The 21,500-nt window shown below is 35.6% G+C and overlaps 1 protein-coding gene across 1 annotated transcript in view; it reads right to left on the bottom strand.

Annotated features, from left to right (window-relative positions):
- Nucleotides 1-21,500, bottom strand: part of VIPR2 (vasoactive intestinal peptide receptor 2) — a 55,459-nt gene that overhangs the window by 17,467 nt on the left and 16,492 nt on the right. The window contains exons 4-8 of the mRNA XM_054058962.1: nt 19,012-19,109; nt 9,697-9,794; nt 5,447-5,588; nt 1,754-1,904; nt 746-806 (exon numbers count right to left, since the gene is read on the bottom strand). Coding sequence (XP_053914937.1) covers nt 746-806; nt 1,754-1,904; nt 5,447-5,588; nt 9,697-9,794; nt 19,012-19,109 — 550 coding nt within the window. The remainder of the gene's footprint in view (nt 1-745; nt 807-1,753; nt 1,905-5,446; nt 5,589-9,696; nt 9,795-19,011; nt 19,110-21,500) is intronic.

Here is a 21,500-nt window from a genome sequence, read left to right as displayed (position 1 = left end):
TTAATTTTCAGTTTGCAGGTTAGAGGTCTTGCAAAAAAAATTTAGAAGTTATGTAGAATCTGATTTTTCAGTTTGATTATGGAAACAATTGAAAAATATTTGTTAGGTGGAAAAAAGGAGCTTCAACTGTTTGTTGACTCTGTGGGAACTGTTTGTGCCACTGGATAGGAATGCTTTCCCATTCCTTTGGACTAGGTGAAGCAGTAGGTACTTCAAAATTCTTATTTCAGTTGCCCTTCCTAGGCCAAAAGCGGGCCCCAGTTCTAGTCAGTCATAGTTTTACCTGACTATGTGCATCTTACGTATGTTTAAATCACATTGCTTCAATTCTGGGAATGCAACTTAGATATACCTAAAGCTATCTAGATATCAATCTTTTGAGTTGCTAACTAGCACATTAGAATGCCCAGAATCTTACTGCATCTTACTGTATTGCAACATCGAACCCAAGAACCTTCACTGCCATTTAAGTATGATTTGGACTTCCAAAGGAGATGGCTCTACATGTGGGTCTCATAACCACTCTCCAGAGTCATCTCTGCCCTCTCTTGCCCTTAAGAGTTTTTCAATTAAACAGCAAGTCAAAGAGATCCTAAACACCTGTCCCTTTATTGCCACACCTGAAATTTGTGCTCATCCCCTTCAAAGCAGAGCATTACCTTTGTGTGAACACCACTATATCCAAGGCAAGGACTGTGTTGGCATTGCTGGAGGCTTTAAGCTTTCTCTCCCTCCACATACTTACCCAGTGTCCTCTAAAAGGATCCTCGTCACTGTCCACGTAACAATGAATATGGTGGGAATTCCTGAAAAAAAAAAAAAAAAAGAGGCTTAAAGGATGTCCACAAAACCAAAAAAGTCCAGCCTGCTACTAAGCAATTGTTTCCCAAACATATTGTATATAGTAAACAGTTTAGTGAATAGAGGGAGAGGCCCATCTGATGAGCTAGGGGTGTAAGAAAGAGATTACAAAGACTGGAGGGAAGTGGGTTTATTTCTTATGAAAATGCAGCCACAATGATTAATATACAAAAAGCATGCCTTTCTTAGGTTTCTTTCAAGCTGTCAGAGTGACCTACAGAGAGATAGGTACAAGTTATATATTCCCAATGTATTTCCAGGGACTACAACATAAAACTAAAGTGTAAAACATTTCATAAGGAATCACTCCCACACACTGGTTTATTTCCAGTTCCCAGCAATACCTAAACATTTTATGACCACTTATTACCGAAAACTTTAAAGCAGTCTGTATAAATGTTATTGCACTTTCTGGAAATTAAAGGAATATATGTATTTAAAACCAGATGGACAATATTATCAGGCTTTTCAGAAAGATAAATGACATAGCATAGCCTGTAGCTGGGCAAGCTAAACTTTGTTCTTCCTCCCAAATTAGGACAGCCTGAATCATATGTTTTGTGGTGGCAGTCCTTGCACCATCCTATCTCCTGAACAACCCTGTGGCATTGGGCAGATTGGCACAGGTCAGAGTCATGCCAATGAGCAAGCTATCCAGCAGTTACGCTTACGCAGGAAATGGAAGGATGAGCATGGCAGTTTTGTGCCTGCTCAGCCCCTCGGTAGAGTGGCTGTAATTCATGCTGGAGCTGAAGCAAGGAGCTGAGTCTAAGGAGTCATGCCCATATACCAAGAGTCATCCAAAAGAAATGGCATGACTAACTTGCTATGAAATATTGAATCTGATACATACATAAAAAATAATAGTATTGGAAGACGTTTAAGTTCTTACCCCATCCAATCAGCAGGTAGATTGTGAAGTGTCTGTTGGGGGAGAATATTAGCACAAGGAGGATGTGGAGGTAAAGTCCTTCAACCAAGAGCCAGTAAAAGTTTGCCATAACACCGTACTGAAAAAACACCAGAATAGCCTTGCAGCCCACCTGAAATATGAGAATAGGGATGAAAGTTGTTGCAGGCCAGATGCTCTGTTATTCTGTTATGTATTAGGTCTGGCTGAGATGGAATTTATTTCCCTTTTAGCAGCCCTCATATTGCTGTACTTTGCATTGGTAGCCAGTAAGGTGTTGATAACGTACCAGTGTGTTATCTGAGCTGCAGAGCAGTGCTTGCACAGTATCAAGGCTCTCTCAAGCATTCCTCCCTCACCAGTAGGCTGGAGGTAAGCAAGGTCTTGGAAGGGGATGTAGCCAGGACAGCTGACCCAAACTGACCAAAGGGATATTCCATACCATATGACTCATTCACAGCAATAAAAGCAAAGGGAAAGGAGAGGGGGCCTGGAATTCATTATTAAGGCACTAGTCTTCTGGAGTGACTGCTATGCATACTGAAGCCCTACTTCCTGGAAAGTGGCTGGACATTTCCCGCTGATGGGAAGTAGAAAATAGATCTTTTGTCTTACTTTGCTTCTGCACACAGACTTTGCTTTTTCTTTATTAAACTGCCTTTATCTTGACCCACAAAGCTTTTTCCATCTGATTTTCTCACTCCTGTTCTACTGAGGAGAAGAGTTATAGAGAAGTTTGGCGGGCATCTGGCATCCAGCTAAGGTCAACCCACCATGTTAATAATATATCCTATGGGTCTTAACTCCTCATGTAATTCTAGCAACCCATGTCCAGTAGAATTCTTCTTTCAAGCAAATTGAGACATTGTAAATTGTACTGTATATTTAACATTGTCCCCTGCCCCGGTTAATAAAAAAAAATGTTTAGATGGCTCTCAGAGCATCTCATAGCTTAGAAATCTTGAAAACTTCATAGCATAAATGCTGTAAAAGGTGGTGGTTATCAACAAATGCATACATTTGCAATAATTAGTTAAGGTATAGCTATTAGATTAAATGATCATCTACGAGGTGGCTAGTAAATACATTATAATCCCATCTGGCTTCCTAAAATAGTAAAACTTATCAAAGGAACTGCTTTACAAATTTTTCAAGGCTAAATGGGAAACTGAGTGAAAAATATAACTTTATATGGTGAATACTCTAAGTAGACGTTGAATGGACTTTTAAAAATTATGCTTTCCATTTAGAAAATTATTTAGTGTTTCTTAATTAACAAGATCCATAAGCATATATCATAAAATGAAGTCCTCATATACTTATAGACTATGTGCTGCTCTTCAGAATTAATTTTCAGATGTCTCTTCTGCAGATGTTCCACAATGTTGTCTGCTGCTACTTTGGTACTTCCCAGCAGGAATCTGGGATGCGAGAATTGAACATAAAAATGTTTCTGCTGAGAATGAGCTGAGAAATGAGGTGATATGGTGAATATAGCAGACTAAACAAAATGGACTAAATAAAACTTCTAGTTTCTGCCTACTTTTCTCCCTTCCCCATTTTAAATACCCTTCATACTTCCAGTGTTTCTGTTAAAATTCCAAGTACACCAAATATCTAAGTAGGAAACTTACTCATTTACTGATTGATTCCTCTTGTCTAAACATAGGTATCTATTATGAAGTGAGATGCCCTCAGGGACCGCAGTCACCAACTGCTAAGCCAGAAGAGCATAGACTTCCTGGAGATAGTTCTTTGTATCCATCAGCTCCTTGTGGTATCTCCAATATCTCAATGCAAGGTATGTGCTTATACTTAGGCCTGTGGACACACCTGTACATATAACAAAGTAAGAGTCCAAAGACTTGAACTCATCTAATTTTAGCTGCCTACAAGCAAGGTTTCTGATGAAAGCTATCCAGCTACTAGCCAACTGGCTCCTTATACAACTCATGAAGGGAGACAGGCATATGCAGAGAACGTCCTAAAGTGGTGGAGATAAACTGTCCAGTGAGAAAGACAGAGAAACAGCTTAGTTCAGTCATCTCATTCAGTAAGAACAATCTTACCACTGGACTTTGTACCCACTGAAGGGATAACAATTGCAGACAAGTAGCTGGCCAGGAAATTTAACATGAAGAAAAGTAAACATTTCAAAATGCAAGCTGAAATTTGCTTTTATACTTATGACTACTCACAACAAGATTAGCAGTCAGTCTAAAGTTTTTGTAATCGCTTTTAAATAGTCCTCTGTATTATATTCTCGATTTGCATACAAGAACCTCACATGAAAATATTTTCCTTTCCTCCTGGAGCTAGTTGTGTATCAGATGTATTTCAACATGTCAGTGAAGGTATCAGTCAGCAAAGAGTTAGCCAGAATTATGGCTCTCTGTCATTCAGATCCAGGATCTAACTACCTTGCACTTTGAATTGTGTGGTCTTAGACATCTGTGCACGCAGTAGAACTGTGGAACATCAAACACATGTGACAAAAGGCGAAAACCCCACATGGTGTTATGCAAGAAAGGTAGCATCCAGCCAATACAAGACCAAGCTCGTACACATCATCTCATATATAATGCAACAGAAATTACTCAACACTCCATAGAACTGGACATATTTGAATAGGAAAATATGAGATTTTGCAGCCAAGAATAAGTGGAGAATAAAAGAAACCGCAGAAATCAAGTATTATTTTGAGAGTCCATTGACAAATCTTTCAAGAACCTAAGAAATTTTGATCACCCCAGGCAGTTTGCCTACCAACTACTCCTCCTACTTTGGGTCTACTACTTAAAGCCTACTTGTCTTCATCAGAAGTGTCCCAGATTACATATTCAAACATACAGCTTCATAGTCACTGCTAAGAACTTTGTGCTTAGGGACAATAAAGCTTCGTCAATATAAAAATATCTCCCTTCCAAATTTTTGTCACAAGTTTAAACTGTATTAAATGTAATTCAGAAGAAATTCAGTAGTATTTGTAGGCTTCTGCAGCACTTTTGATTGAAACAAGAGAGGCAAAGAATGAGGAATATAATATAGTGTTCAGCCTTTTAACAGCAAGACTTGAGTTTTTTTTTCAATCCTCGTGCACAAAAATGCAGAAAACATATTATTAGCTTGCCAAGAATGCAGATGGCAACACTTCTGCCACAGATTGAAAGTATGGAAGACAACTGCAAGTATTTAATTTCCTGACTCATTTCTCTCCCTCCATTGATACCTGTACAATTCCTGATAAAGCTGCTGGAAAAAGATCCATCTAGTACTGCCAAGAAGTAGCCAAATCACTGGTGTGTTATCAACACCTTTCTGGCTACCAATGCAGATGAGTTGTCTTTAAACGTCCCCAGCTGATGGCACTCCTGTTTGTCATAAAGTCTCCCAGCTGATTAATGCAGTGGCCGTATTTATTCTGAGCCATAGCTGCTCATGATTTGTTATGGCAGATGACAGTGTCCCTTCACAGACAGGCAAAACAACATGAACTTATCTTACTTGTGCTGCAACCTTCTTTCTTTGTCTGCTTCTAGGGAGACTGTTTTGCTAGTCATATTATCTACAGAATTGTCCACATTGACTGCTTGGTATTCCTAAATATTTTAAAGGATCAGGGAGGAAAATTTAGAGACACATTTATTATAGCAGATGGCAATTGAGGTTTATTACCCATGAGGTTTGATCCTCTGGACAGTGAGCTGTGTTGGAGCTGGAATAGAGAATATCATCCTTGACTAAAACAGAGATTGCTCTTAGAATGAAAGAGAGGAACAGGTTCAGATGGATGTAGTTCCGAGTACAATGAAGTTTTCTAAGAAGAGATTTAAAAACAGGCATTTTAGATTTCAAAACAGAAGGCATTTGAACAGACTTCTACTACTCTCCAGTCATTTATTGGTAATATGAACCTTGAGCAAGAGCCTACCCTTTCCTCCTTTGTCGTATTATCAGTGCTGCCTTGCTGTTTTCTTTTATCATCTTCATCATCATTACATGCTGTCCAACATCTATCAACAAAATATCTCTTACTCCTTTTCAGTATCATAGACAAAAAGATCACACTGGCATTTCTCCCACATTTTAATATAAGATGACAGTAAACATAGACGATTATATCCTTCTTGGTGTGCACTAATCCCAGTGTTTCTCTTGCAAATAAAACTTTGATTACCCTGGACATATTTCACACATGTTCCCACCTATTATTTTCTGGTTTAATTTTTTAACTAACTCCTTAAATTTTCTGTATAATGGCTTTTTAATTCCATGACCTGAGGCTTTGCAGGAACATTTAAAAATGCATTCAAAACATAAGATGGCCTGTTCTCTTTCTCCAGTGACATGTAAGTCTTCTCTTCTTTAGTCAAGCAGTCATGTGAAAGCCTGACAGAAAAATGGCAAATTAAACAGTTCAACTGAGTGAATGAGTGCTCAGGGGAAGCAAGTTATAAATAGAGGGATTTTCACTTAAAAAAACATTACCTTCAAGATCTTCACATTTAACAGAATCTTTTATAGCAAATTCCCAGAAACCAAATTGCTAAGAGTTTTTTTTGGTCAAAACCAGCACCTTGAACTGCACCTGGAAATAAGCCAGAAGCCAGAGCTTTTTAGGAAGTACAGCAATAAAGGAATGAAGATGCAATAGGATGTTACGGCAGCGTGCAGTGGCAGCTTCCAAGTAGACTTCACATTTTGATTTTTACTGAAGAACACTGACTAATCCATTCTGAAACTACTTAAGTGAGGATATTTACAGTGAATGTAGGGAAATAAATAACAGATCCATCTTGCTAGCCCACAGTTTGGCAAGGGACATAAAACCAGGCTGAACTTAAAGCACTTGCCAAAAATCCAGTAATTTCTGTGGCTATGCATGTCCTTTGCTGAAACAGGTTCTGAGAAAAACTGAAATACCGCTATTATGTTGGACCGCATCGTATGTTCCTATGGAATTCAGAAACACATGCAAACTGCAAATGGGAGGAAAACAGTTTTTTATGAGTAACTAATTCAGATGATTAGTTCTTCATCTCATTTAATAGCTGAAATAATAAATGTTGGATACATATAAGGCTATCAAACCAAGATTTTGGAGGTAATAGGCAAGAAAGTATTTTTATTTGGTATATGTACAATGATTCAGAATAACAAATAAATGCTGTTCTTTCATAATGAAAAAAAATCTATCATGCCTGTTCCTTTCATATGACTACCTCATGCTACAAAAGTAACATTTGAGGAACATTTATGGGCAGTTGATGCACGTGACAGCACATCTTAGATAAGTGGTGGAGATTCATATTTTTCTACTTGTTAAGAAACACATATCAGAAGAACTGCGGTTTTTTTGGAAGGTTTTGTTACACAGGAATAATCTCAAGGGAAGTATAGTAAAATCCAGAATGTCAGCATTATGTAGAAATATGCTGTCCTACAAATTTTTTTCACTCTGAGTTGGAACAAACTAACCTTTAAAAAAAAATCTTAAAAATACTAATTATTTTCTTTGATTTCCACTTCTCTAAAACGTTACAATATATTAAAATTTAGACATTCAAAATGAAGAAAATTGCCTTCTAATAAGGGTAAAGCAACTTCTTTTGACTGAATAAAAATTATCAGCTTTACAGTTTATAAACTAAGTTTGCAGAAGCAAGGATGTGTCTAACAAATTGGCAACCTCTAATAGGAAAATACTGTGCTGGAAAGTTACCAACTAGCTTTAATTATAAAAAGCACACAGATTATTATGTGGCACCACAGCAACTTGAAATATGCTGTCAGCTTAGTCTGGCAAGGTATTTACAGATCGTCACAATTTATGTCTTTGTTTTGAGATTAAAAGATTAGCAAGATAGAAAATCCTTTCCTTTTACAATGCTTCTAAATGTCTCCATTACAGATATTAATAATGGGAACCCATATAATGTTTCTGTAAAGATTAAAATCACTTTGAGATCTTTGGAAGAAATGTAAACCAGAGTATTGCAACTGTATGGAAACTTTCAGAAACAACTCCCTTCCCCACCTGACAGCTCTGCCTTTCACATGCTTATAGCTGATATTGTGAACAACTACAAAACCCCAAGGCTGTATTGTCCTGTCAGACTGTACATAACAATATAGAATGGACTACAGAAGTCAAATCATATTACTTAAAAAGAATTTCCACTTCCCTGTCATGAACACATTAACTACAATTAAATCCAACTCTATATTATTCCATGTTTTCTGTCATTAAAATACTGCGCTTATTCATTATTAAATTCAGCATAATTTGAAGCATACATATACAAATCCACCGAGGCACGATTTTAACCATCCTGGATGACGTTAGGATGTCGACAATTCTATCCCCTGCTCTGAGGGCAGCTGAGAGAGTTGGGGCTGTTCAGCCTGGAGAACAGAAGGCTCCAAGGAGACCTTATAGTGACCTTCCAGTAGCTGAAGGGACTACAGGAAATTTGGGGAGGGACTTTTTACAAGAGCATGGAGTGATAGGACCTGTGGGAATGGCTTTAAACTGGAAAGGGGGAAAATTTAGATTAGACATTAGGAAGAAATTCTTCACAATGAGAGTGGTGAGACACTGGAACGGGTTGCCCAGGGAAGCTGTGGATGCCCCATCCCTGGAGGTGTTCAAGGCCAGGCTGGATGGGGCCTTGGGCAGCCTGATCTAGTGGGATGTCCGTGCCCATGGTAGGGATGTTGGAACTGGATGATCTTTAAGGTCCTTTCCAACCCAAACTATTCTATGATTCTATGGTTAGTAACACCTGATTTTTGACACACTACTTAACTACCCAATCTCCTTTGGATAGTTTCACTTAGAAGTGTTGTTCTTTGCTCTCCTTTTTAAACACAGCAAGTTTGCTGATCATATTCAAAGGTGAATGGATTTGAAGGGTGAGTGACTGATCTTTACAAAAAATATATTGACACTATCTATAAAGAACTCCGGGACCTTTCAGGACAAAGTATGTTTCTTGAGAAGGAGGTATTACCAGTTGAGTAGTGAAAAGTTAAAACTTACAGAAACATTCTCATTTTCCAAACTCTGTCCTTAAAAATGATTGTAGTGCATGGGATGCCCTACAATATGTCTGAGGGACAAATATACACCTGTAGCCATTTGCATTCACTTCTGACAAACAACATCTTGTCCTCTATGTTTTACATGTACTGCTTTTCGACTAAATCTGAGAGATGCTTTTTCTGGTTTTCCTTGGTGCAGAGCGGAACAGAAAAGTTGTGTGAAGTTTATAATGGAGAATATGGAGGCTCTTTTAATGATACAAGTAGAAACGATAAAAAAGGGAGGGAAGTGGAGAGAGGGAGAGAAAAGCTATGACAGCAATTTTGCAATTTATTTTACCAGTTGGAGATTGCTTTCAGCCTCAGAAAGCTCCTGGAAATTAATCAAAACCAACAGACAGTACTCTCTTTCCTAACACTGCCCAATAAAAGCATTGCACACATAGCACTATCCTGCAGCACAAATGTCTGTACATTTACAATAAAACTTGGACAAATTAATGATTACCTTTGATTACAGTACCCCTGTAGACCACTCAGAAGCTTCTGCAAAATACAGCTGCCCAATTTTCCATGTTGAGACCAGCATCCTACTAATTTTCAAGAGCAATTCAAGGTGTCGATTTCAATAATCAAATACAAACTGCTTTATATAACCCATTCCTAAATAATTATTTTTTCTAGCATGGGCTGTAATGTCTGTAAAGTGCTTTGAATTTTTTAAATACGACTGGTGCTATCAAAAAGTAAGTTAGCGTTATAAAATTGTCAGCTTTTTAATTGAGAAAAGTGTAAAATCAATGCATTAGCTAAACATCTGAGCAACCAGGCACCAGTAAAAAAGTTCTTATTGTTCATTTTTATTCATAAAAAATACATACCTGAAAAGGCAAAGAATTATACTTCCTGTTGTAAGAGCAATTAAAGATACACTGTGTCCAAGGGTATAAATTGCCTTCACCCGTACATAGAAGTTCACCTGCACAGGAAAATAAGTATGCGGAAACCACTTACTGATAAGTAAAATTGACTGTGAAATGATATAATTGTCCATTAAATAGCTCTGAAGACTAAATAAATAGTCTTATTTTCACTTATTGCTCTATAGTACATGATGAGAATGTTATATCAGTATTTCAACTTATGTTTCGTAATGCAACATCTCAGGCCAGTAGAAAAATAAGCCTCAAGAACTCAAAACTTTGACACACAAAGTACAGTTTCAGCTGATTATTCCATGTCAATGAGGTCAAAGAGATTGCCACATTCATTAACTTCCATAAACACAATAAGCTGGGAAGAATAAGCCACAGTTTGAAAGAATGGATTATGTCTGAAAGAGGGAATCTCAATTCTTCTGCTCCAGTGTACTTCGTAGTGCATTTATACACAAATTTCATTTTAAAGACACAGTCTCATTAATTTCTTAATCTAAATTTTCAAATACTTTATTAAATTTTGATCTAAATAACTCTTTTTCTCTTTAGTAGTTATTCGCTAAAACTTGGAAATGACTCTCTTCCACAGAGGAGAAGTAAACTGAAATGCACAATCCGCTAATTCACTGCAGTTATCTGTAAATTTACCAGCTACATATTACATTAGATCCTATTCTGAATGACATCAAGAATAAGAATGATAAATACTTTCAGAATTAAGCTGCTTCTTCATTTATGCCTACAGCAAGTCATTAGAATGACATAATTTTCCTCTGGGGCTATAAAAAAATATTAAAATTGTGAAGTTTTTAGTGTGTTATGACATTAAAGTTTTTAATAGAAGTGTAGATCATGCTATGTATAACAGACAGAATTTCGATATTTAGTACATATGTTTATATCACTCACCTTCTCAAACAATATTTGTAAAAGGTAGCAAGGAAGCAATACTTTTAAATGAACTAAGATAGCAAAAGTAAAAGCAAATCACTTCATATATTTTTTTCACAGCATTTAAAAGGCCAAGTAAAGAGGTAATTTTAGCAATCCCCACTGATGATTAAATTAGTTTGATATTCACTTAGCAAATATTACACAGATATGGAAAAGACTAAATGAAATTAAGAATATTGATAACTGCACTATCATTGTTACGGTTAAAGGGGAAAAATAAGGGAAGCATAACTGCTTTGATTTTCTTCTTCTGATGTAATTATTTGCAATTCAACATATTTGCTGCTTATAAAACAGTCACTGCTTGTTTTATCATACAATTATCTCATCTATATATTGTACTTTTATGATGTTAATAATCCTTTAAAATTCCCAAGCGTATCAGATCTAGAGGGTAATTGTATATTCTCCTTAGTTTTTGTCTTGCTTTGGAAGCTTTTGCTCAGGAAATATGTAAATTGCTTGGTGCCAAGTATATCAAATTTATATCCATGTTTAGTCTGCATTGCTTTTGCTTACTTTTTCCATATTTTTGAGCATCTTCATATCAGAATGAATTGCCCTGCTCCTACATTCTTTTCCTTCCCTCATTCCTGTCCTAGACACAGGACATATTGTACTTTCATAAATTAAGAACACAGAATCAATGGATTTCCAGGCTTTAACGATCCACAGTCACTATAATATCTAAATGACGTGCACTAAGATGTTTATAGGAATGATTTTGTACATGAAGTCATTATTGGGAAACTGCTGTCAGACCAATGTTCCCACGGGAAAGGCTTGATTATGCTTATATGTTCTGTGTTGTTTCATGTCAAGATCAATTTAAACTCAATATTACTTACTCTTTTCTTGGAATCCATTACACCAACAACACTGAAATCTATCTGGTCTAGGTCACTCGAATGAGTATTTTCTTGATTTTTTGTGGAATTTTTTTGAGATCCTATAAAGATGATTCTAGGATAAGCAATTTTCTTTCTTTTAAACGTTTTCCATGTCCAGGAAGGCAGAGTTCCTGTTTACTTCCTCAAAACAAATTATAATAAAGTACGGGACAGAACAGTAAAGAACCATATGCACTAACAGCCATTAAATTTTGCAGGAATGTGGCCATCTGAGCTAGATATCAAGATTCTCTTTATAACCAATGAACAGAAGCAGGGCAGTGCTATTCATGTCACCCTAAGACAGGCATCTAAAATAATTTAGAAGCATAGTGAAGTAAAAGCACCTACTTTTTCATCATTAAATACAAACGGAACCTAGAGAAAATAGTGCAGATGAAGATGAGAGATGCCTAAGGTTAGACAACATGTCTCTGTCCCGGGAGCTTCTCCACTGATACGGTCAGCTTTCCATCAGGCAGTAAAAGCATTACAAAATTTTGGGGTTTTTATTTCCATAAAGATTTTTTTCCCCTTATTCTTCCATCTTGTTTTGAAGGCCAACATTTGAAGTCTGGAATTTGGGTTTGCTTTTACGTGGAAATTTTCTGGCTGAGGTCCAAGTCTCACGGGGATTCTGATAACACAAGTCTGTTTTCTCAGTAGTAATATAACGAAGAAAAAAATATAACACATTGTTTTAAAATCTTTCAAATGACTACTGGTGACTAGATGAAACGAATAAGGCAAGACTCATTCAGCTCAAAACATGTAATAGTGCAACATAAGTCTCCTAAAAGGTAGGCAACTCAACAGAATTAGTCATTGTCTCCTGAGAGACACAGGGAGTCAGTAGAAGAGAACAGACTCTTTTATACTATGATTCATGTGTATTGTTGTGATTGTAGCAATTCAAAGGAATTACGATTATATGATTCCCACCGACTCCAAAGTCTACATCTCCAACTGTTGAGAAGTCATAGGCTGTCTGGATGAAATGCAGATGAGTAGATTGTACAAACTAGAATCTAGTCAGATGAAATTCACTTGAGTTATAATTCTAGCCACATAAAAGTAGGTATTTTTTGCTTACTGTTCAAAACTCTCAGGTTTGCCCTGTGTCTGTACATTAGCAGCCACCATACTAACTACACACAGTCCTAGTGATGTCAGTGTGTTGTTACTGCATGTATGCAAGTATGTATGTCAAAGTTACTAAAGACTTATTAAAAAGAACACAGTAGTGCTTAGTACAGAGGAATTACAGGGAAGTGAGAGAGGAGGGATTTTTGAAGGGAAATTTACTAACAGATCAAATGCCAGAAGCCACTGACTAAACTATGCTTTAAATTCTGGTTTCCAGCAGGAATGTATACAAATTGTGCACTTTAATCTTGTGTTGCACCGTTCTCACAATAGATAGGGGCTTTAATCTGTGCATACAGCTATGCATGCATGCAGGTGATGCATATTTCAGAAGTCAGAAAAGGAGGTAAATCAAGTAAATCTAGCTTAAATCAAATAAACCTAGCGAAAATAAAATTAGACTGTTTTCATCAGTTTATCTTTCTTTAAAACCACATAGTTAAATTGATTAAAGTTCTTGGGTAGCCAGAGTTTGAGCCTTAGCCTTTTAAATCCATTGCTTCTGTTGCAATTTACATTCATTCACAGTGAGACACTGGTCAAAAAGAATTGTCATTCTCATCAGATCTAAAAGGGGCACAAAGCATATCATGAGTACAGCTCCAATTCTAGCTGCTGTAAGCTGCAGATGTTATTTTCATTCAAAATATCTTATGCTCTTTGCTGTCTTCTCTTGCAGAAAACAGTACTGCAGAATGTTTTTCTAGTATGTTAAAGGAAAACAAGAAATCTGTTTTCAAATTTGTAGTTTCTTAATAGCATCTCTATGCTGCAATTGTTTGAGGAAAACTTTTGAAAAAATTGTTAAGAGTTAAAAGGTCTTTTATAACACATTTTTTACCTTAAAATGTCTTAGAGCTATGTCTCCTCTTAATACTTCATCAAATAACTCATCTTTTTGATTTGTACCCTCTGTTTCCTGAGATGTGAATCTAAATTTAAATAGATAGAGGGGGAGGGAACAATATAACTGAAAGGTAATTTTGCCCAATGGTCTCCTTCCCTGAGGAACAAAATGCTGTCTGTTGGCTTAACCAATAAAGTATACTGCACAAAGTTCTTGACTGACCTGTCTGTAATAAAGCTTCCAGAATGTCCTGGAGAGTTTATATCTCACTTATAACCCCTTCATGCTCATGGTTAAGTGGACAAATTGTTCCTTTTGGGTCTGCTCTTAACTGGTCTGGCTAGACTATGATTTGCCATCATGCTACCAAGTTAACCAACATTGGAGGTTGTCCATTTGCAATGGCATCAAATAAAGGAATAACTTGTGAAGAAAAAAAATAAGGGTGTTCTTTTAAAAGCTTGTTCATAAACATTCAAATAGAAGGAAACCAGTCTAAATGGATTGCCAGGCAGTCTCAGAATTCAATAAAAATTTATCTAACAACATCTATGAGATTATTTTTATGCGTAAGGAGTGAATTTCCAGGGCCAGTGGTAAAATCATCTGCTAAAGTGAATGGTGAATGGTCCTGAAGTCCCCTTAAGGCAATAAAGGATTCCCACTACAGACATCCTTTGCTCCAGTTCTCATCAACTTGCAACTGAGATGATCTCAGTCCTTAGAAAGCATCTAATGGCCAATTCTACAGCACTGGCAAGAAGTATTGTGCATATCTAAAAAAAAATACTACTTGTGCAACAGTAGTAAGAGCAGCTGGCCCCTGCAAAATATTCGTATGATTATCTAAGCAATGCTCATTCCAAAACTGAAATTCAACAATTTACTTTTAACGTTTTGAGGAAAATATTACGATTACAGTCACTAAACTAAACTCAATAGGTAGTCAGGCACAGCGAAAAACAGTGGCTTAAGAGTTTTGAAACAGTTTTATGGTAACATTTACAGAATCTGTAACTGTTTTCTAGACTATGAAGACCTACTCCTAAGATGTTTCTTCTTGGTTTTTTTTTGTGGCTACCTAATGTTAACAGGTCTTAAAAGAGTAAGAAAGCCCATACATATAAAACCAAATAGGATTCGTACATGTTTGCACAACTAGTGTTATATTCAGATGACTATTTTCACAGAATCATAGAATCACTTCTTATGCACACGTGTTTTGTTAGAACAGACACCTTTTTCTGCTAATGTTTCCTTTAAGGTTAGTTCTGTTATTTTTTACTAAGTTCAGGAGACAGAGACAGAATTCTTCTATTTACAGAACAGACCTAGCACAGAAGCTTCCTAGGCAAAGTTGACAGGTGGATTTACCCCGTGGATCTTTCAACCTCAGCCTTGGTTTGGAAGGACCTCTAGAGGTGAGAGGGTAGTTCAATGCTGAAGGATAGAATACACTGAAGAAAGCTTAGGGCTTGATTCTTTGCCCAAAGGAACTTTACTATTGACCAGATGTCATCCTTATGATAAATGAAAAACTCACACCTCTCTATTCATTTAACCAAAAATATAATTGATCACTTCTGTGAAGTATTTAAAATCATTATCATCCCAGGCGGCTCTTCATTTTGTTTATTCTGTGGGTTAGTATATTCCTGTAATACTGTATATAAGAGTCTAGTATTCACATATATGATTACTTGCAAGTATATTAAAATTCGTTCTTACATTTTCATGATACACATCAGAGTACATTCGATAATATGCAAATATTCACACTAGAAGAGCATATCTGAAAACTTTAAACTGTATAAGCAGTGTAAAATCAGAACTGGGCCAAACAATTGAGTTCAGAGCTTTAGAAACTGTGAAATGAGCAAATGCAAATTAGAAGTACAGTAAAGAATCCTAGTTCTTTCATTTTGCAAAATGAACTTCAACAACACAGTAGTAATTTCTAAAATCTTGTAGTACTTAGTTGTAAGAGAATAAATATAAACTGAGATAAAGAGATGGATTACATGTATCTCAATAATAATAGCATCATTAAGTAATGAAAAATGCAGAATGTAATGTAAACAAACACAGCAAGACTTGTAGGCACACAGAAAAAGCAATGGTAGATGGCTGACCTGCATTACATTTTGTTGAGAGGGAAGGATTCAATTTAGACTCAGTACAAACAAACCATTAGTTGAGTGCAATGATCCACTTCACAGACAGTAGTAATGTATCTGTTTTCTAAGTGTAGCTGCCAAACATTCCAGACAGTGTTTGTTTGCATCAGTCCTGACCTCACTGCCTTGACTCCCCTTGCCTTTGGTAGTGTATCTGTATTGGGCAGTGGGTAGCACACACAGGATGTTATCTCTTGACAGCAGCCTTAGAGCAAATGCTTCAGGAAACTAGCTAAACAGGGGAATGCTTCTTCCATAGATGATGCTTCTACTTATGTACAAGCTGCAACAGTATCACCACATTGGACAGCCCTGAGGATCTTTCTTTCCTTGAATTTGTCTTTGTATGACCCTATGCATTGAAATCACATAGCCTTTATCGTGTATATATTGGTTTTTTGTGTGCTCTAATAAACCTCGGACCAATTCATCCTAAGGTTATACAACATTGTATTATATGACCAAGTCATTATTTTAAGAAAAGTCAACATATTTCACCCCTTTATGTTCACCAGACATCTTGCCGTATGTTAACAATGTTGACAGAGGGTTTAATACCTTCTGAGGGCAGCTAGGACACATCTCTAGCTTGTTCAGTCTAGATAGAAAATGTCAAAATATGTCCACATGAAAGGAAAGATTGAGATGACACTTGAATTCGGTTAACGCACCTTGACCTGTGTTTGTAGCATGCTCAAATCAAGCTACTTACTGTGTTGCCATGAACTCAGCAGAAATATAAAATGAAAAAAGACACTTATTTGATGTATCTAAAATTTGATCTTGAAGATTAGCAGTGACTCATTTACTTACAGGAAAGAGACTGAAAATATATAATAGTGGTTTAGATCCACAATTTGAAGCAATAACAACATACATGTAGTTTGTTCAAACACTATTATACTTTTCAAATTGATCCCTGAATACAGATGAGCACTAAAGAATAATAACAGATGATCTAACATAAAATAAAACCTACTATTTAAGGATGCTGTATTGGGAACTTAATAGTTAATTTCAAAACTTTAAGCAAATCACTTCTGTTTATAGAATTTGTTAATACACCATTTGAGTTGGAATAAAAATCTAACTCTCAATAAAATCAAAGCAAACTGTGGAAGAAGGCAATTTCTTTCGTACCCTGAACAATATCATGGAACTTGGCAGAGAAATAACAGACAGACATGTTTATGGTATTTTTAAACAGGCTTCGTCATTTCAGTGCATTTTCAGCAGAATTTGGGTTTTTTTACCTAATAATAAATTGCCTGGTCAATATCTGCTCAGTGATCTATACCATTTAAAGCTTCTCTAGAATATCAAAATATGCCCAAAATGGATGCATATCTGAAGAGAGAGATATAGGTCTGTGTGTAGGTGCATATATACATATAAATAAGTACAAAATATGTATAGAAACAAGTACTCTCTGAAGTAAAGAAGTAAAGATAGAGGTCTATATCCTAAAAGATGGCAAAAAAAAAGGAGGGGGAATAAGTATTTAATTGGATTCATAATGGAAATTCATTCAGCGTGAAGATGCAGGAACCAAACTGACACCAAAGACACTTTCTACCTACTCCTTTATCATTGTCTTCAGAAAAAAACATACAGAAGAAAATGAAAGACTTACCATAAAAAAGTATTTTGTTATCTTCCCTAAAATGATCCCTAAAATCAGCTCTATTGTATTCACTTCTTTACTTGTCACCTTTAGGGTTAGAAAAGTATAATTGTCTTGTTCCACTGAAATAATCAGTTTATGATCTTCAGGCAAGGAATATTCCCTGCGCAATGATACTGGTACTTGAGAAAAAAAGGACAGGGCTCTCGGGCATGTTGTTTGAAATTTAATCAGTGCTTGCATTACCCTTTTCCCTCCCTGCAACACGCCATGCATTTATATCTATACTGTCTTGGATATTTATGATAGTCTATGTATCTACAGTACTTCTGTTAATCACTTTTTCAGTACTTGCTTTTCACATCTCCTGATTTTTATCTTTTTCCAGGCTTTTGTAAATGTTGCTATTACTTACGATTTCTAGTTTCTCTAGTTTCATTCCTGTAAGAATAGCCTGCTTACATTATTTCAATCTCCTCCTTCAAATTACTAATGGATACATCAAGCCAGAACTGCTTTTCTATTACACTAGTTCATCTGCTAATTAAGTACTTCTCAGTACTTTAAATGTTATCTTTGGCTAATTTGAACTTTAAGTCTTGACCCATTTTCCGTCTACATGACAAGGACTGGGCTGAATAACAGTTTTTTAAAATGGCTGGTTCAGCAGTAATGAGAGTGCATTCCCAAGCTGTCGGATGATACTGATGTTTTAGAATGTGTGTTCAGAAAAGCTGGGAAGACAACATATTCTATCCCTTTCCTTTGTAATCTAGTTTCAACTACAGTAACAGCTGAGCTTTTACATACAGAAAGAGATGTTAATGACTGCATGTCTTAGCTAGAATCCCAGCACATCTCTGCCAGACATACTAAAATCCAGAAAAACCCACCCATCCAAGTGTATTTATTCATGAGATGACTTCATCCATTCACGATAAGGAGAGTTTTACTGACATGATGAGCAAATGCTTGTAATCAAAATCTTGCTCTATTAGCCTCAGCAAGAAAATAGAAAGAAAACAGGTAAAATGTTGTGGAAAAAAATACTTCACTCAACAAAAAGAACAAGAAACAATATCTGCAAAGTCAACAAGTTAATTTTTTTCCATTTATAATGTATTTCAGATATCTTGATAGCTTTTTTCAACCACTTCTGCTAACACAATTTAAAGTCCAATACAAATCTGCAATAATTTCAATGATCTAAACTAATTCTATTTTACTTACAACTTAAACGTATATCAGCAATTAAGTGGTGAATGTATTATTAACAGATCTTTACTGTATTAGGATTTGTTATCATAGAAACTTCTAGAAATAACACAATGCAAAACATACTGCTTAGAAGTCAGGTTATACTGCAATATTATAAATACAGATGTATTACTGCAATTACCAACTGTTTACAGCCTTGAGTTTCAGAGTTACTGAATTCTACATTTCTGATTTTATCTTACTTACAATCCAAGCAAATAAAAATCAATGCTACCAAAAATTACTACAGATTTTCATTAATTCTGAAAGAGTAAAATGGGAATTATTTAGAAGTAGAATATATCTGACGGTAGCTACATTGAACACCAGCCTTGAAATGAATAGAAAAAGTATTTTTCCTACCTTATAATCTTCTTCATAGTCATTATACCCACAAGTACTTAAGATGTCAGGAAAAATATCTGACCATCCATTACTCGTACAATTTTTGCTAATGTTTCCTGTAAAGCAAAATTTGAGTGTTTAAATCAGAAAGATTTGAAAGTCTCCTCATCAATGAATCTCCAGACAACCTAACTTTGCCATTCTCTGTTAAAATCCTGTATTTCCTAGCACTCCTGTTAAAGCAACTCAGCCATTTCCTTTCACATGCCCTTCAGTTTATATTACTTTGGCTTTTACCTTTACTCTGATTTGCCTCTGCGCTACAGAAAAAAACAAAAGCAATTCCAGGCTGTGATTGCAGGCTTCTGCTCTTGTATAACAGCTATTTCTATTACATCTGCAAAAGACTGAAATATTTTGCTGTTTGCAGTTTGAAAGAAAAGTTATTCCAATCAGGGTTGTTCTAATCTCCCCTTTAAGCTTTTCTGTGAAGGCAATACCAAATGATCTACTGAAGAGTTTTTGATTTCATGGTGATGAAGCACTGCTACAGCAAATCTTGGTAGAGTTGGTAATGAACTTTAAAGGCCAAATTCTCTAATACAATGAAGAACAAAGAAACAAATATGCATGCTGAATCTCAGTCTTTGAACCAATCACTGAAACAATGTAGTCCAAGGATCAGACAGGAAATGTGCAAGTATGTTTGGAAAGGAATTTTGAACATCTATTAATTTCAGAAAGGATCTCTTTGGTTGGAATTGAGAGAAGAGGGTGACTCTTTTCCCACATGAAGTCACATAGATGAGATAGGGGCAATTCATTATTCTATTCCTTAATCTAATTAATATAAACTAAGGCTCCTACAACATGGAATATCTTCAGCAGGAGAAAACTGAAGAGTCTGATCTCAGAATAAAGAATAGACACTAAATTACTATAACTTACTCTTACAATGTTAAATCTTAAGAACATTTCCCTCGCTTTTCTTATAGAAATTTTTATGTCCATGCACTTGAAATCTATAACACCTTGCTTTGCTTTGGAATTTACCACTGGTCTTTAACTGACCTAAAGATGGGTAGTTTTCACCAGACAAGAACAAATTTATATGTAACACATCAACTTTGGACAAAAATAACCAGATCTGTTCATATGCACTCCAAATGAAATCTTTTGTGATTTTTCTCTTCTTGATTGGTTGCTGGAGTTTCTTCTTTGTATAAAGTCGTCAGTGGAAAGCTGCAATGATCTTACAAATGGCTGATGAACCAACAACCAAATATTTCTAGCTTATAACAAGACCTTGACCTCAAACCACAGTGTCTCCTCAAACACCGTTTGGCATAAACATGGCATTTTTTAAAGAAAATGTAACCTATTTATGCATTCTGAAGAGTTTTCACTTTAAAAGTACATCAAGATTCTCTGACTAGGCAGAGCAGAGGAATGTGTTAAAAGAACCAAAAATTACATCAAAGCCAATTTTGCAATAAAAGAATCTATGTACTGAAGATGCTGAAGCATTTTCCACTATAAGTAATGTTAGACTTTCCCAGTTAAAGACAGTCAGACAATGTTCTATGGAAGACACTGTATATTTCTCCATTATTGTTGCATGCAATTAAATATTTTGGATGACAACTTCATTTAAAGCCTATAACTTGAGACATTCATTTGAATAAAAAATTCACAGAACAATTTTCTGATAAACATATATTTACATCGTTATGTACAATATAGAAAAAATATTATAGGAAAATACGTTGGCTTTAGAGTAAAAAGTCATTTAATATAGTCACAAATATTCGCCAGAGACATAATTCTGCATTATGCTTAATTTATAATCTTGGCCATCACAAAAGCAATTAAGAGCCAGCTATCCAAAAGTTGTAAAGATGACTTTTTTAAATTCACAATTTAAATTTAAAAGTCCTTTGAAGAATCGATCATATTTCAAGCCTATTTGTGATTTTGAATTATTCCATAAAAAATAGGTAGTCTAGATCTTTTTGTGATAGAATTTTAATTCCTCTTAAATCTTGACAAAAACTAAACCATACGTCTCACAAATCTGACTAAATAAAAAGAGTTTGATTTCTTGTTTAAAGATATATTTATCATTTCCTGGAGAATTTGAAATGGGCTGTGTGTGTATTAAATTATATATATATATATATATATGAGTGTAGTTGGATTATAAAGGTGCCAAGTACTTATTTAGATTTCAATTGAATCAACCATGCAAGATGCTGGCTGTTTTCCTTCTCTGAAATGACAGAAAGACGAGATTTAAAAGAATCCTGTTAACTGAACAAGTATCTTTAAAAAAACACCTTGCTAATTCCAAAAGCAAGACCTGAACAGGTAGCAGTGAAAAAAGTTGTATACAGGAAAATTATAGCAAACTATAAAAGGAAGTGATCTTTCAGTCATGTTGATGCCATGCCTAAGACAGATAGAGTTGTAATGCATTGTGAAGGTTTCAGACCTAAATATTTATTGCA

The sequence above is a fragment of the Cuculus canorus genome, chromosome 2 (genome assembly GCF_017976375.1).
Source record: "Cuculus canorus isolate bCucCan1 chromosome 2, bCucCan1.pri, whole genome shotgun sequence".
Taxonomy (NCBI): Eukaryota; Metazoa; Chordata; class Aves; order Cuculiformes; family Cuculidae; genus Cuculus; species Cuculus canorus.
Note: the sequence above shows the minus strand (reverse complement) of the source record. Positions and strands in the feature narration are given on the sequence as shown.